Genomic DNA, 767 nt, shown 5'->3' with positions numbered 1-767 from the left:
ATCATATAGTCTTGATTCCAAGCCTTTTAGATTTTTTCGGAGTATTTGCTGTATGAACTTTTTGCATCTTTTCATTGTCATTGATAATATCCTGTAATTCAGAAATAAAATACAAACTTGTCTTTGACATTGCAAGAAAAAATATTTTTGTGTATATTAGCAAAAAAATGTAGTTATAAGACCCTATGGATTTATAAATATAGGGTATTTCATTGCCAAAATATTTTTTCCTGCTAATCAGTAATAAAGTATACAAATCTCCAAACTCAAAAGGCAAAAAATTATTACATCTTTATCCTCATAGATCAGTGAATATTACATGCAATAAAGAGAAACCAAAGAACATTCTCTCTTTATCCAAGGCTTATTCATCACTGTGAGGTGTTGCTGGAGGAGAAAGATGAGAAGCTCTGTATACAAGTTCTGAAGACACTCAAGGATATGATAACTGACTCAGAGTATGGAGAGAAGGTAATTGACATTGTGTTGTTTTCTTTGGCTCATTTTAAAATCTCAGGCTTAATTTTAAGGAAAACGACTTTATTTCTGGAGTTTCTTTTTGTGTGATTTGTGATTTTAATGCATTTATCTCTTTTCCAGAGTAGATATGTAATTATTATTTTTTTTTTATGTTCTTATATAGTAAGTGCATAGTGCACATCAGAATTTCCAAACATTTGTTGTAGAGCAAACATATGTTGCCAGAATTATTATTGTTAAAAACTTCCACTGATTATTTATATGCCAATAACTAATTTTGGGACTAG

At 29.6% G+C, this 767-nt stretch overlaps 1 protein-coding gene across 1 annotated transcript in view; it reads left to right on the top strand.

Annotated features, from left to right (window-relative positions):
- The window catches only part of LOC119586318 (inositol 1,4,5-trisphosphate receptor-like), a gene marked incomplete at its 5' end in the record, with an annotated part of 125,834 nt that overhangs the window by 109,139 nt on the left and 15,928 nt on the right, over window positions 1-767 (top strand). Inside the window, 1 exon segment of the mRNA XM_037935029.1 lies at window positions 363-471. Coding sequence (XP_037790957.1) covers window positions 363-471 — 109 coding nt within the window.

This window comes from Penaeus monodon, chromosome 21 (genome assembly GCF_015228065.2).
Source record: "Penaeus monodon isolate SGIC_2016 chromosome 21, NSTDA_Pmon_1, whole genome shotgun sequence".
Classification (NCBI taxonomy): Eukaryota; Metazoa; Arthropoda; class Malacostraca; order Decapoda; family Penaeidae; genus Penaeus; species Penaeus monodon.
This window is presented reverse-complemented; position numbering and strand designations above follow the sequence as displayed.